The sequence below is a fragment of the Lepisosteus oculatus genome, chromosome 2 (assembly GCF_040954835.1).
Source record: "Lepisosteus oculatus isolate fLepOcu1 chromosome 2, fLepOcu1.hap2, whole genome shotgun sequence".
Taxonomy (NCBI): Eukaryota; Metazoa; Chordata; class Actinopteri; order Semionotiformes; family Lepisosteidae; genus Lepisosteus; species Lepisosteus oculatus.
The window spans coordinates 16451372-16465823 of record NC_090697.1 but is presented as its reverse complement, the minus strand read 5'-3'; the positions used below and the strand labels follow the sequence as shown (position 1 = coordinate 16465823).

The following is a 14452-nucleotide window of genomic DNA, read 5'->3' as shown; positions in this document are numbered from 1 at the left end:
TGCCACAGCCCTCTGGGTAAGGAAATGCCTCCTGTCCTCAGTTTAAATTGCACTTCCACGCAGTTTAGACTTGTGTCCTCTGATTTGTATTGCCCTGTGCGTTCTGAAGAAATCCACTGGGTTGACTTTTTTGATCCTTTTGATGATTTTGAATCCTTCTGTAAGGTTCCCCCACAGTCTTCTCTGTTCAAGACTAAAAAGGTGCATGGTGGTGACCAAAATTGTACACAATGTTCTAAATGAGGTCTTACTGGTACCTTACACAGTTTTAACATGCTTTAAACTATACGTATGTCTTAGCACTTTGTTTTCTTTTTCAATTGCTCCTTCACATTGTCCAGAGGCTGTAAAAGATGTGTGAATATAAACACCTTTAAGTAATGAGTCTTAAAGACTTAGGATCAAATATAGAACTCTTATATGAGAAGCTGTTAGATAATACATTGTGCAATCACTTTCTCAATTAAGGAAAGAATTTTTATCACCCTTTTTCTGTATTTTTCTCCTGGGCTTATTTCACCTCTCTTGGCTGTAGATAACTCACAATTTAAATAGGTAATTAATGGAAGTTCCATATTTCTGGGAGAACATACAGCACTAATTCCATTGCCTTCTGTTCGTTGTATCACATACAAGTGAAGTTGTCCACACAAATGAAATTGTGTGTGCGCACCAATCGTTGTAGGTGGGTGTATGCGTTGGAGTGTAGCAGAGTGAGGGGGTGTTAAATTGCACTTCCAGTATGTCTTTCTCTCTTTGCCACAGACACAGGATGACAAACATATACAGGGAAACAATACAAAAATAATTTGCAGTACTCAAGGAGTACGTTTGTTGGATGAGTAATAAAATAACAGAAGGGAGATAATGACGGAATTGATGTGCTGATTGGCAGTAAAAAAATAAAATAATGTGATGGAGCTTAAAAAATAATATTTTAAATTATTAGTTGCTCTGAATTATGTCAATGTGAATGTGCTTGTCTGGAAGAAAGCAAGCTGCAGTTTCTGACTTGAAGACCTCAGTCTTGGAAGACACAAAAACAAGTTCTTACAGCAGGATTTTGGTAAGGCCTCTGAGGATACTGTACTACTAGATCACATACAAAGTCCTGCAGTTCAGGGCTGTAGTTTTTTCCACATGCTAATTCTAGGTGCTAGTCTTGAAACACTGATTTAACTATTTCCAGGAGTTCTCGAAGACAGGGGCACAGTTGTAAGAACCGGTTATCTGGGCAATCATATGTCAAATTAACGTCCGCTGTTCAGAGTGCTACTAACAAGAAAAATACACTTTATATAATGGGAAGCACAGAGCTTGTAGAACCTGCCTATGAATAAAATTTCAGTTTACAGTCAATTTCTTGTTTTTTATGTTCTAATAATGTTCTAACATTTATATGTAAGATTATATGTAAGATCAAAATATTAATATGAAGCAAAGTTATATAAATTCAGCTTTTATTTTCCTAGCAGATATTAAGAAAATGCAGTTTTATATAAAATATTCCTTTTGGAAGTCAAAGTGTACTACCATTTTGTACTCTTCTAACATGAATAATTAAGTAGAAAGGCAAGTATCAACATTTTATTAAATAAAATCTCAATTTAATGTAAATTTTACAAAGGAAATTATACGTTACATTTCGGTAACAAAACTAGAGAGTTGCTGCATCAGCAGTGTGAGTTAAATTGCACAGAATGACATGGAGGTTAATTCACACTGGTGAAAAGAAAGAAGCCTTTTAAGCTGCGCTACACTAAACAGGTGGTTTTGTACAGCTGCGTTGCTCCCATCACAAATTACTCTGGTCAGCTGACCTTTAACGCTCCTTTTGCTGATTTGCAGGCCAAATGTGTCATTAGAGATGTATATTTCCTATCGTCTTGGCAGCCTCTTTGCCTTGAACCTGTCACCACTTGCTGTAAGCATAAGCAAAATCAAAAGACGTAGAGTGAGTTTTTGGAGAGGGCGTTGGTCTCAGTAAATTGGGGTGCTTTTAAATTCTTATCTGCTTGCGTTTTTTGTTTTTTTTTGCTTTTCTGAAAGCTTCAAACATTAGTTTACCGTTTTGATGTGTTTACCCATACAAAGTCTTAACTATAATTTGATTCAACAATTCAACAAGGAAATATTCAAAGCTTAATATACCTTATTGTATTTACAAACTTATTACAATTTTGTACTGTTTCGTTTTAAGCTTAGTGTGTTTATCACCCTTGTTTTTAATAAACACATTGTGTAAAAATTGATCCCTGTCAAAAAGCACGTGCGTGCCAATGTTTCTCATTGCTGTAAATGTAGGACGCTTCATCTGTTGCTAGTTACAGTACATCTCTCAATCACGCCGAAACACACCTTCAGCTTCTTCTGACATTCAGCTCTGTCCTAAATGAAGTCTCATTCAGTTTGCAGCTCTGACCCTTTGTCCTTGTTTTGCTGCTGAATCTGAAATAGCCATAGGTTACTGGTTCAACCTACCCTTATCCCTCAGTGTTTTATACAATTGGATAAAATTTCTGCTTTGTTCTAATGTTAAGAGATTTATACTCTTTACTCCTGTCCATAAATGACAATCCCTTGAGACCACAAATCATTCTTATTGCTCTTCTTTGAATCCCTTTTAAGGCTGTAATGTCTTTATAGAGATGTAATGACCAAAAGTGAATACCATAAAGAGGTCTTTTTTAAAATGAACTGTTTTAATTATATACCAAACCCTTTCTTTTTCTTATTGCTTCTCCACATTGTCTTGAGGAGACATGAGACAATTTCTACTTGAACACTCAAATTCATTTCATGCTTTGTTTCCTACAACTCAGAATCACCCTTGCAAAACTTGGAATGTATGTTCCCACTACCTGATTTATAATAACAGCCTTAAAAAAATATACTTTGATTATATTAATATTTGGATATCAGAGATTTCTTAAGGTGCAGGTCAGTTTCAATGAACACAAAATGAGGCCTGAATGGGGAACAAGGGGAATTACCTTAACCACTGACCTAGCAGTTAGTTTTCAATTATATAATGACCATTTAGGTGGTCTTCCTACAGTACTTAGCTCTTGGTATTTTTTCCATATCTTTACACAAAATTGGTATGAAGTAGATGTGATTTGGTCTAAAACTGGTCTATAGTTTTCTGGCTCTGTTTTGTTCACCTTTTAATGGAACATTGTCATCAGTAGTTACCCTATCAGTGGAATCCCCCTGCCTTAAGAGCCTGCTGTACTAGTTTAATGGTACATGTAAAAATTATTTCATTTAAGTACTGGAATACCAGCTGGAATAGCACCTGCTGATCTCTTCATTCCAAGTGTTCCTTGTTCTAATAACACTAATAACCACAAAAATCGATCTGCACCTTTTCTCGGCCCGAGCTATAGTTTCTGCACTGTGGTGCTTCCTTTTACTGCTTCCTTGACTGGTTGTTTTACTGCCTTGGTACTGATACAAGAAACTTGGGGTAGATCTAGCTCCTCAAGTAAAACGAAGTGCTTTATGTAGTCTTGACAGGCCTATCAAACCGTTTAGACCATCTTGTTCTCAGCCTGAATTTGTTTTAACTTTGGCAGAAATTTGCATTTTATGCCTCTGGCATGCAGTTGTCATGATAACGAGCTTAGAAATATTTTTTCAGAGTTCTTTTTGCTAATCATCTTCGCATGGCAAATGTGAGCCTAACAAGAATCAGTATCTAACAGCAAAGTGGTACATGTAGTCAGTCATGAAAACTGATACTATAAAATTATTCAAATAATCGTAAAAGCATACATTTCTTTTTTTAAGTATATGAAAGAATCTGCTCCATTATTTAGCTACAGTGCATATTGAAAGTCTTCACGTCTCCATTTCCAAAATAACACATTTGATGGCCTAACAAATCAAAACCCATTAAATCAGAATTTATTCCACCTTTATTTACACATTGTAACACACAACACACTCCATGTGAAACACAAATGTTCAAACTTAATTGTTACAAACTTACAAATTAAATTCAGATTGAATGTTACAATTTTTCAAAGACTGAACTGACAAAGTGTTTTGTCAAATGCAAATAGTTATATAGAAACTGTTGAAATAGTTTAATTACAGTGGTTTAATTTGCCTCCACAATGAAACACATTCAATTAGAGAGCTGCAGAAATGACAGAATAGATGTAAATTCATTCTAGAATACATTTCTGATCCTACAAATTATAAACGTATAAACTAGTTTTCACAGCCTATTTTCCTTTTGCAGTTCATTGCAGCTAGACCTTTCTCTCAGCGGTGACTATTATTAGCCATTTAAATGAACTTTTGCTGCCATATATTTAAATCTCATTATTTTAATCTGTTGAAAATTTGTTGGCAAAGAAAAACATACATTTCTTTAGCAAATGTACGGGGTGTGTTATGGACTGTATGTAAGCTTAAGGTGCCTCTGTTGTAGGTGAAGACTAAAACAGTGGCACAGTGTGTTGAATACTATTACACCTGGAAGAAAAGACTGCGACTGGGCAAGAAGAACAGATCCCGCCTGACTAACCAGGAGAGTGAAGACATGGCAAGTGTCTCTCCACCTTTTTACCCTGCAGACACAGAAAAGCCTGTATGTGCAGCTCATTGTCAGCATCTTTCGCATGTGTGAGGGTATCTGTGTTTCTCTTTGAGTTACTCAGGCATTGAAAGCAGTCATCTGCCTGCTTAGACATTATGAAAAAGCGGATCCGGAGAGTAACACATTTGTTTAGTTGTAAAGCCTAAAAAAAGTATCTTTGGGCTGTGCTGTGTATTTGTGTTTTACGTTAAACTTTATCATTAGAAAATAATTCTCGATGGGATAATGGAACAGCTAGTTGGAAATTACATACAATGTCATTTTTTGAGCTTAGTGTAGAGCGTGAGACATCTCATGTTGACAAGGAGACCTCTGAGATTTAGAGACAGCATTGTTTGTGTATAGTTCAGGTGGGTAGCTGCGTCAGCATGTGTAGGCTGCAAAGGAACAAGTAATAGGTTTATTCCATGCTGAAAAAAAGAAGAAAGAGAACACAACGTTTTGGCCGTGGAGCCTTCTTCAGGTGTCATTGTTTGTGTATAGCTACTCAAACATAAAACGTTTTATAACCAGAAGAAAAAACAACTTTCTGTTTAGAAACATAATGAAAAATAGAGAGTATAGGGTTTAGAAATGCAGTGGTAACCAAGACCGCCCTAAGCATGAGAAAGTGTTATCCCGTATTGTGCTTAGGGGTCAAGTAGGGGGTATATCTGCCTAGTCTAGAACAACAACATAGAGGCAGTACTGCAACACAAAATGTTATTTAAAATTGCCGTTCTGCACTTTTTTGTCCCAATCACAAAAAGTCTGGAGTATATGTTAATTTCATTAAACAAAACATTTGGTAAAGAGGGGTACAATGGCACAGTGGTTAATATTGCTGCCATGCAGTGCAGGGACCCTGGGTTCAATTCCTGGGGTGCTGTCTGTGTGGAGTTTGTATGTTTTCTTAATTTCTGAAAACTGGTGGGTTAATTAGCTTCTGGGAAAATTGGCCCAGGTGTGAGGGCATGTGTCTTTGTCAGTACGTGCCATCCTGTAATGTTCAGGAGTTTAGTGTGATCGTAACGTAAGAGCACCGTGTCGTACTTGTCCTCAGGCAAGCGGAGAAGATGGAGAGCTGGAGTCGGAAGAGTTGGAGGAGGAAAAGAAGTCCAGCAGAGAGCAAGAGCCTGAAGTACCACAGTCTCCTGACCAGGAAATCCAACTTGATGAACTGGCAGAAGCTGATCAAATGTCTGCTTTGCCCAATGCAACCTTTGTTTGTGAGGTACCTAACTGTGGATCTGTGAGTACACCCCTACAGTATATTCTCTTCTCTCCAGCTTCTTACAGCCCTGTTGTGTGAACAGTAATGATCATGAAAGTAAAAGGTGACCATGGATTTCTGACTGGACGAAAGGTGCCGGGGCGAATGCCTGGATGTACCAGACATTTTAATCATCCCTTTACAAAAATAAAGTAAATAAAGTAAACCCAGTACACCCAATGGGTATCTCCCTCACTTTTTAAAATGAAAATGAAGGCAGAAAACAGACTATAACATTTTCTAACAGTTGATAACATATGCAAAAAGACAACAAAGCTGAGCAGTAATTCCCACATTTTCAACAACAGCTAATGCAAAACAGTTTAATATCTAAACTGGCAGGATATTAAAAAAGTAGCAGGTTCATTTTTGCAGCCTTATACCTTTATCAGCAAGAGATCTGAACATGCATGTTAAAAGATCAATCTCCCACAACATTAGCACATGGTTTCAGTAACTGGGCAGCCATGGTGTTTTAACTCTTGCTATATAGGCTACACAGTTCTGCTCAGTGACACGTAGTTCACTGTTCATTTAAGCAAAGTAACACCTATAAACACATATTTAATTGATACTCAGCCCAACATCCTGTTTTAACCCATTCCTGAATGTAAAACTGGTGCATCATCATACTTACTGACTCAGATCACTAAGCCTCTATCAAAAGGTCATCTGAGTCACATCTGAAAAGTAACCTTCTATCCAGATGCATGACTTGTTTCCTGATATGTTGGCCTTGAGTAACATACACAGTATATTATATAATAGATTATTATAAAGATACATTCTGTTATCCCAAAAAAGTATATCTGTAACCATAAAAAGCAATATCCATTTTTAACACATGTTTTAATTAATATACAGATAATGAGATGCTTTTAGGTAATAAACTACATAATTACAGTGCTTCATTGTTTGCTAAAATACTTTCAAACTAAATAACATTCATTAAACTGTTATATTGTATGAATGTTTTGCAGCAACGCTTGTCCAAGATGAGCTAGTTGTTAACAGCTCTTGGCTGTCAACATAATTACCTGCAGTGATGTAGTGGCGAACACAGTACAGCATAGATATCTACTAGCTGAGTCTTGTTGTTGCACTTACATGGATGATGTACTACATATCATGAATGGATGGATGATGTAACCTACATTGAAATATGGGATATACACTAAAAGGGTTTTTAAAAGGGCTAACATGGATCTACTTACATTATTGAAGGACTTCCTCCTGAATTGTTGCATTGTGCATACACTAAGTTGTATGCATAGTTTAGACAGTCTTATACAAAAATGTAATGCAGTGAACTGCAGAACACACATATTGAGCAGATCTGTGTATATAACTAATTTTGATGCCAGCTCCACACTTTGTATAACACATCTAAGGTTTTGGATACAACTGTATATAACCAGTTGTTTGTGCTTTCTTGCCTTGGCGTTTCTCCTGCAGATGTTCAATTCTAGACAGGCTCTGAATGGCCATGCACGGATCCACAGCAACACAAACCAGGCCCACAGGCCTGCGCCTGGTGGCAAACCGAAATCGATGTCTCAGTCAGGTCACGGCTCGGTCAAGAGCTCCCCAGCTCACAGCACCACTAGCGGAGACACCGATCCCACTCTCATCTTCCCCTGTAAGGAGTGTGGAAAGTAAGACACTCACTTCCTTCTTAAACTCCCTCACCAAGCCGTCTGAATGAAATTGTTTGGCGTTCGAAATGTTGGAAGTGTTTTGCCGATTTGTCGGAAAAATAGTAATTGGATTTTATTTTTTTTTCCTTTCTGTTGTACTGAGCAGATAGATCAAGCTCTTTACACTGTATTGAGAGCACTTACCAGGTGCGTCAACTACCCAGAAGTGAGCAGCTGTGTTTTTACGAGCCTGTGTTGTTTTCCACATTCTTTTCTCTTTGTAGGGTGTTTTTCAAAATCAAAAGCCGCAATGCCCACATGAAGACCCACCGGCAGCAGGAGGACCCTGACCGCAGGAAGCCCCAGCGGGCGTCCCTGGGGCTCGACTTGGAGCCACCCCACCGTGGGGCCAAAGCCTGCCTGCCCATGGGCCCCACCCCGCTGCCCTTCGACCACATGAGCATGGTGAAGCGGCTGGGGGCAGAGGAGGAGGAGGAGGAGGAAGAGGAGGACGCGGGGGAGGCCCTGATCAGCCCTCACCTGCTGCTGATGGGGGAGCCGGGGGAGTATCTGCCCGAGCAGCAGGACGAGCTGTGACTGGGGTGGGCGTCCGGGAGGGCAAAGGGGGCCTCAGCGTCGTCATGCGCATGATGGCAGCCGACGGACTTCACACTTCACCTCCTCCCAGACTGCTGCTCTCGCCCAGCAGCCACCCAACTACACAGATTTTGCCTTCACGTCTGATCGGCCCTGGAAAACAGGCTGAACTGGGCCCTGTTTCGCACGCCTCTGGGAAGAGGTGGAGAGCAATGTCACCTGCCTTCACTTTTGTTATTTTTTGTATTTTAAAAATTTTCTTGAGTTCATTTTGAAGGCATAGTTAAGGAAAACAGTGACTACTCAGCAGTAAGATACATCCCTTGTTCCTCTTTGTTCATCCTAATTCTTCTGTGGGAGAAAAATCCCCAGGCTCAGTGAAACTGGGCTCCGTAGAGCAAAGAACTCAGCCCTAAACCCATATCTTCTCAGGTATGATTTGCTGCAATGTGAGTGATCGAAAGGAAGAGAAAGTGAAGGAGGGCTCAAATTATCTAAAAAAACTCCGGTTGAGAAGCCCCATTTTCCAAGCAAATTAGTTGCCCTAATTAAATATTGACTAACAGCAAATCATTATATAATTGTGTTTCTAACAATGATTCTGAAAAGTATGTATTGCCGTGTAACAGAGAAAACCATCCTGGATGGACTTAGCCAATTGCATAGTCAATGTGTTTCCTCATACATGAGGAAAACTCATGTGTATGAGGGTGTATATTTATAACACTGCTTACCATGGAGTGAATGGTTTTCCAGGTTTTCCTGGGGACACCCGGGTTTTTCAATTGCAGTTTGAAAACCATAGCTGTAATAATCTCAGGACCATGTGCTCAGTATTCTGTGTTCTGTTTTCGCTCACATTCATGCTGGGGAGTAGCTTTTAGAGCAAAAAGTATGTTCTTGGCATTTTTACAGTGTATAATAAATATTTTCTGTTCTTTCTTTTTTATTAATCGGTTACTCTTACACAACAGTAATTCTTTATAAGGTTAACTTCATTCTGGAAGCAGGAATTCTCAGAAATCATTTCATTTTATTCTACTGCAGAAAATATGTACCACAGTATTGGAAATGTTTTTTTTTCTGCATCGTTTTTTTTCACAAGTTTATTTTACAACCCCCACAATTCTTATATTAGTAAATACGTTTTCCATTAAAAGGGTCAATTAATTAAATTCAATATGAACTGAAAAAATAGTGTTTGGTCACACTATAAAAAATTAAATCTTTTACACAGCAAGCCTCTTTGAGCATAATGAAAATCCCTCTAGAACAGAAGTGCCAAGATAGATGACTGTAAGCAGAGAAGTGCTATATTTTAGGTCATGGCTTGTGAAACATTTGATTAGGTTGCAGATCAAAGTAAATCACCAGGTGTCTTCACATTTATAAATTTGTATTAATGTCATTGTCAGGTTACAGGTTAAGTTGGCTGGCACGGTGATAAAAAATAAAAGTAAGAAAAAGGGAAGTCAAACCCATTTTAACAAGTAACATAAAATTATGTTGTTCCTTAACATAAAGACCTGCAGCAATTTTCTCAGGATGATCTTATATCTTGCACTCAGATAGGGGGTCTGGCCTTGGTATTTGTAAATATAGTAATGGAACTGGAAGCTGTTTCATATTTTTTTCAATGGTTTACAACATTTTGAAGTTTTATTCATTATATGTTAATTTCTTACTTTACATTTTTAGGTTTTAAGATTGCCAAACAAACAGTTCCTGAGATGCTGTAGATTCTGTGGTTGCCCAACTTAAAACACAAAAACATGCTTTGGTTTCCATGCAAGCTTTCAAACCTTTTTCATACTAAATCCTAAAAAGCAACTTGCAATGCTTAATGAATTTGTAAATTTTGAGCTGTCAGTAGTCACTGTAGGGGGAGATCAGTAAAATCATTTCTATCTCTGCTCTAGATTGAACTGCCCGATTAGGTGCCATTATGGTAGTTTAAATTTCAGCTCTGCTTTGCCTTTTGCTGGTGTGGTGCAGTCCTACAATTATGGGCCAGTCTCAGGGGAGCATTCTTATACATAACTTCAATTGCTCAAAACATTAATTGTATCCTAACACCTGTGCATGTAACCATAGCACAAAACATTCTGAACAGTCTTTTCTATTCTTAACAGACTACAGGAAACAAAAAAGATTTTTGCTGCCTTATATGGACTAAAACAAATGCCAATCACTTTTAGTAAGAACAGTTAATATGCAGCTCATAATAAACACTTCACAGTTTTTAAGCCTTTATAGTTGGTCACCTGTTATAGAAATGGAATTGTGGCTTTTCAGTTAGGCATAGCGACTTCCATATGAATTCCAAATATGTATCCACTGCATGTAAAGGATTATGAATCAGACTGGTTTCCTTATCAACAAAACATACATTATTGATTCCATTCTTCCAAAGCTACTAACAAAGCAAAAGAAAATATAAAAATGATTCTTTTGGTTTTTAGCCTGTCTAAAACCTGTCGGTCTTCACTATTTACACTGTCTTTTCAAAATAGAATAATACTGTATAATAATGAAATTGAGAGGTACGTGCATCTAATATATAATTGATCTTCTGGATTAGAAAACAATAAATGCCTGAACAATGTTTGTTGGTTTACCAAGTTTGAATACAACATTTCCAGGTTGTATTTCTAAGCCATGAGTGAGTATAATAGACTCAGTAACCTTAATATGCAGTTTTTATATTTTGAATTTAATTTAAAATAATTGATAAGTGTTTCTGTACATGCTGGGGTTTTATAAAGTTTGCATTCCCAGAGTGCTCCCATCCCTACAGTGTGATGTGGAGGTCTACGAGGTCTTTCGTTCATTGGAAGTTATTTCAACAAATACAGCCAATCATAAATGTGACAATCAATTGTGAGCACTTAACTACAAGCATAGGTGTTTTTCCAGTGCTGTTTATTTTCATTTTCAGTATTTTTGGGGTGGCTTTGGACTTCAATAAATTTATAGATAAAGTTGAAATCACTTCAGCATGAGAAACTACTCATATTTTTCAGTATTTGAATGCTTTTGAGGAGTGTTATACCTGTGGTGCACTACAGCATCTCTCCTATAACCTTAAGTTAACATTAAAGACGAGTAGTGCAAATACATTTTAATTTGGTTCTATAGTGGTAAAGGAAAAAAACAGATGGCAACATCTCGTTTTCCCATCAAAAGGCACTTGGCACTATCGCAGTTGTTCCTGAAGTAGTACTTGTAGCAGTCAGCCTGTGAGTATATTCAGGTTCCTAGAAATTGCGACTATTAAACCCTTATATTTTTTTCAGGGACTGTTGAATGTTTTTTTTTTTATTTTGTTCTTTGTATAATTCTGTCATATGCCATTGTTCCTTTAAAAAGGACAGTTAGCTTTAATTTTTAAAACTTGTCCTGGTATACGGTTCTGAAGCAAAAAAAAGTGTAAATAGTTTTATATATAAAACTATATTTTTTAAGTCGACAAATAATATGTTTTATTTACAGAGTTGTATTTAACACCAAGATTGTTTTTATTGTGGGAAGGGTGTAAATATTTTTAATGTTCAATCTGGATCTTGTTCTTCTTAAAATGCAGAATGTAATTTGTTTAGGTAATGCTTACTTGATTGTGGAGTTTATTTTCCCTTTTGTACCTTCTGAAATGTAATGTTCTTTTAAGGTACTGTTTATTATATTTCAAACACAAGTTCATGCCTTTCTATTTATTAAAAGCTTGTACAGCGCAAAGCTTGCACTTCTACATGGTCTGTTTTTTAATGACTCGTTTAACAAGTTATATTGTCTAGTTGTTACACGATTATTAGTTATCCAATAATAATTTTGTCAGATACCAGTTATTAAAGGATTCTTCTGTTTTTTCTAAGAGGTTTAATCCAAACGGAATTACATGGCTACATTCTGCGGTTACCAAAATATTTGACTTTGTAAACAGTATCCTGAATTGTGTGTTTTGTGGACAAGGAAGGAAATAAGTCACAAATATGTGGCTAAATTCCCAACAGCAGTACCACTTGAGTGACTTGTCTAATTTCACGAATTTAAACAAGCTTCATGAATGGACCCCATCTTAACAAACGTTACTACATTCACAGACAGGGGAATTATCAAGTTCTTTAGTACCAGCTTTGCACTTTTTGTCTGAAAAGCAGACTTGAGGACCCCTTAAGTCTGGTAATGGAGAAAGGGAAAAGTAATTGATCATGGGTTTATAACTACATAGAAACGATTTCATTGTGTGTGCATCAACTGATAGCCATGGTGTTTGTGTCTTAATGATCTAACTGGAATTAAGAAGATAAGAAAGGGGATAAATGAGAAAAGGACATTTTTTGTGAGCCTGGTCAGTACCTGGATGGGAGACCTCCTGGGAAAAACTAAGGTTGCTACTGGAAGAGGTGTTAGTGGGGTGTGCAGGGCTGTGTGGGTCCTAATACACCAGTATAGTGACGGGGTCACTACTGTAAACAGGCGCCGTCCTTCGGATGAGATGTAAAACCGAGGTCCTGACTCTATGATCATTAAAAATCCCAAGGTGTTTCTCAAAAGGATTAGGGGTGTAACACTGGCATCCTGGCCACATTTCCCATTGGCCCTTACCAATCATGGCCTCCTAATAATCCCCATCTATGAATTGGCTTCATTACTCTGCTCTCCTCCCCACTATTAGCTGATGTGTGGTGAGTGTACTGGTGCACTATGGCTGCCGTCGCATCATCCAGGTGGGGCTCCACATTGGTGGTGGAAGGGAGTTCCCATTACCTGTAAACCACTTTGTGTGGAGTGTCCATGAAAGTGTTATATAAGTATAAGCAATTATTATTAAGAATAAGCAATAGTTTTAAGTGGCTGCAGCAAAGCATCACAAATGATTACAAAGAGAGTCTGGGAAGCCCCTGTGGGTCAGAAGCTTCAAGCAGTTACTGCATTAATTGCTGAAATTGGGTCAAAGGGATGTGGAACCAAATAATGACATACATATTATTTAATTTAAAGTGATTGTGTGTTTTGGAACTGACAGTCACTTAAAACCACTGGGTTGAGCATCATGGCCTCCTAATAATCCCCCTCTATGAACTGGCTTCATCACTCTGTTCTCAATAATAGCTGGTGTGTGGTGAGTGTACTGGTGCACTATGGCTGCCGTCGCATCATCCAGGTGGAGCTGCACTTTGGTGATGATGGAGGGGAGTCCTCATTACCTGTAGAGTGCTTGAAATAGTGTCCAGAAAAGCACTATATAAGTGTAACCAATTATTATTATTATTATTAGTAGTAGTAGTAGTAGTAGTAGTAGTAGTAGTATTTTCCTTATTGGGCTTCTTACAGCTTCCAGATGATTCCCAAGAAACAAGTTGCAGAAACATCTAACTTTGAGCTTTTTGTTCAAGAGTATAATTTGCTTACTAATGTATGAAAATCATTGTAAATGAGCAAAGATGAAAACCTGACAAGAAAGTGATTTATTTTTTCTATATTTAGCAGATGCTATTACCCAAGACAGTATACATGTAATCGCAATTATTGAAAACCTGTAATTATCTTCAGGGAATTGAAGTGAAAGTGATGAATGTTTTGCAAAGGAGATTACTGGTCATAATGAAAAGGAAACGACAGCAGATTAGGACCACTTCATTCAACTTGTATTGACAGTGCAGTCAGGTTCTAAATGTTGTTGGTGCTCATGATTTCTCAATGTTTTGTGGCTGCAATTCACTTAGTTTTGATTCTGTCTTCATAGGACTGCAACACTTTTATGTTAACAAGTCCTGAGAAGTTAATTATACTACTTTACTGGTATAATTGTCTACATTACAAATAGGCTTAAGTGGTCATCTTGAAATCACTGAATTCCTAAGAAATCACAAGAAGCTCCCTGTTGTGAATTAAGGCATTCAAATTAGTTTCCTTCTCTTGAGGTTTCATGTCGAATTTAGAAGATAAGCTCATAAATGTATTATCATTACTGGTTATCTAAGAGAATCTGAGAGAGGGGCAATGATACGATTTCCTTTTCCCTGACACATAATGCGAATGCCTGAGTAAGTAGTACATTTCTGTAGCCATTATATACTGTATGCAGTAGTGAGCAACGGTTTCAGTTGGTCAGTCTGTAACAACTCTTAGCCCATTTAAGGCGTTCAATGTAAGGCTTCTTCAAGGCCACTCTACTGGATGACAGTTTACGTTGTCATTTATAAAAAATGCGGATGTGGCTGTAGTGTATTGAGAACTCGGAGATGATGAAGGGAAACGAGTCACAGACGCGCAGGCTTCCGCAAGAGGCTTAAGGGAGACGCTGCCCCCTGGCGGCCCTCGGCGTCAACGCGACCGACGGAAGCGGTTTCTCCG

General features: G+C 37.8%; 1 protein-coding gene across 5 annotated transcripts in view; it reads left to right on the top strand.

The window, feature by feature from the left end:
- LOC102695247 (transcriptional-regulating factor 1) overlaps window positions 1-11843 on the top strand; it is a 97630-nt gene extending 85787 nt beyond the window's left edge. For 4 of the 5 annotated variants that reach the window (XM_069197612.1, XM_069197610.1, XM_015358272.2 and 1 more), the window contains 4 exons: window positions 4442-4600; window positions 5652-5840; window positions 7317-7516; window positions 7783-11843. In XM_069197612.1, the coding sequence (XP_069053713.1) occupies window positions 4442-4600; window positions 5652-5840; window positions 7317-7516; window positions 7783-8095 (861 nt within the window). In that variant the 3' untranslated portion in view covers window positions 8096-11843. The remainder of the gene's footprint in view (window positions 1-4441; window positions 4601-5651; window positions 5841-7316; window positions 7517-7782) is intronic. The other variant, XM_069197609.1, reaches the window with a different exon arrangement.
- Window positions 11844-14452: the final 2609 nt, after the last annotated feature.